The sequence below is a fragment of the Corvus kubaryi genome, unplaced genomic scaffold, assembly GCF_017639235.1.
Source record: "Corvus kubaryi isolate FWS band 111438036 unplaced genomic scaffold, C.kubaryi_AGA036_p1.0 36928, whole genome shotgun sequence".
Lineage (NCBI taxonomy): Eukaryota > Metazoa > Chordata > Aves > Passeriformes > Corvidae > Corvus > Corvus kubaryi.
Window position 1 is genome coordinate 20,248 of NW_024580984.1, and position 1,816 is coordinate 22,063.

Genomic DNA, 1,816 nt, shown 5'->3' on the forward strand with positions numbered 1-1,816 from the left:
GCCCCCCACACCCCATCCCTGGCAGCGCTCGATCGGTTCCCCGCCTCTGTTCCCCTTTCTCGCCCCGAAATTCCCATTTTCCCCATGAAATTCCCTTTTTTCCCCCTCAAAATTCCCCTTTTCCCCCTGAAATTCCCTTTTGTCCCACCCAAATTCCCATTTTTCCCCCAAAATTCCCATTTCCCCCTCACAATTCCCTTTTTTCCCCTCGAAATTCACCTTTTCCCCCGAAATTCCCATTTTTCCCCCCAAAATTCCCATTTCCTCCCCCCAACATTCCCATTTCCCACCGGTTCCCACCTCATAGGAGCGTTTTCCGGGACACAGCAGCTCGAAGCAGCATTTTTTCCGGGAATCTTTCCGGAGCTGGGAAGCCAAGCGGGCCTGGTAGCGCTCGATGGGAAAGGAGCCTTTGGGCTGCTTGCCTGGGAAAAGGGAATTGCCGGAAATTCCGGATTTTCCACCTTTTTCCCAGCCCTGGATATGGAAGGAAACTGAGGAACGGAGTGGGAAAATTCTGGGAATGGGAAATGGCCGGGAAATGGCGGGGAAGGAAAAAAGTCCAGGAAATTTTGGGAAAGGGGGAATGGCCGGGAAAATTCTGGGAATGGGAAAATGACCGGGAAAATTCCCTTTGCTCCAAGGGAAGGAAATCCCAAGGGAATGCCATAAAATTTCCCATTCCAAGGAATTGTCCCTTTTAATCCTCAGGAGATGGGAAGAGCAGAAAATCGGGAAAACCCGATCCCGATGCTTATTCCTGCTGGGAATGCATCCATGGAATGCTGGGGGGGGGGAGGGGAATACTTTGGGGAAGATCTTTGGGAATTGTGGATGTCCGATGGTGGAATTCCCGATTCCTGGCATGGCTGTTTTTCCCTCCTGGATCAGTTTTTTTCCCATGGGAATTTCCTCCGGGATTTGTGGGAGCAGATTCCAGGCGGCCGCACTCAAAAATCCCAACCGAAATTCCAGAGGGATGCCAGGAGGATCCCGTCCCATGGAATTCCCGTGGAATTTCCTTTCCTCTGTTGCCTTCTGGACACCCTTTGGAAAAGGCCCGATTCCCATCTCTCCCCAAAATTCCCAAATCCCCAATTTTGGCGTCAACCCCGCCCTGCTGGCGATGGTGGAGTTGGGAATCTTTTCCGGGATCAGAAAGGGCTGGAAATCCCTGGATAAAGGGCCTGGAAAAGGGACAAAGCCTCGTTTCCATCCCGCGGGAGTTTATTCCCATCCCCGCTGGGTGCAATCCATGGATTTGGGTGGTTTATTCCCGGTTTTCCTGCTGGTTTCGGGCGGGAAGGAGGAAATCCATCAATTCCCAAACTCCGCTGGAGTTCCCATGGAGCCGACGGAGCACGACTGAAAAATTTCCCATCCAGGCCCTCCTGGGGCCGAATCCCAACCCAGGGATCAGGAAAACCTTGGAATTCTTTCATTTCCATCCCTTTCCCCTCATTCCTTATCCGTGCAGTCGGAATTCGGGTGGGAAATCAACCAAAGCCAGCCGGGATTTACCCTTCCAGGAGCCGGGAATTGGGATTTTCCAGGGTGGGATTTGATCCCATCTCTCTTTTCCGTGGCCCGAGCCTCCCGAAAGTTGGGAATTCTTTTCCCACTCACTTTTCTCGTTGGCGTAGTAGAAGAAATTCCTTTGGGTGAGGACGCACCAGCGCTTGTGCCACTCGGAGCCGAAAAAGCTGGGCTCTGGAACGGGGGAAAAAACGGGGAAAAGTGGGAAAAATTGGGAAAAGAGGGAGAAAATCGGGGGAAAATCAGGAAAAGAGGGAGGAAATGGAGAAAAAATCGGGGA

At 52.1% G+C, this 1,816-nt stretch overlaps 1 protein-coding gene across 1 annotated transcript in view; it reads right to left on the reverse strand.

Moving 5' to 3' along the window:
* The window catches only part of SKAP1 (src kinase associated phosphoprotein 1), a gene marked incomplete at its 5' end in the record, with an annotated part of 67,162 nt that overhangs the window by 11,680 nt on the left and 53,666 nt on the right, over positions 1–1,816 (reverse strand). The window contains 2 exons of the mRNA XM_042020242.1: positions 301–425; positions 1,627–1,710. Of these exons, the coding sequence (XP_041876176.1) occupies positions 301–425; positions 1,627–1,710 (209 nt within the window). The remainder of the gene's footprint in view (positions 1–300; positions 426–1,626; positions 1,711–1,816) is intronic.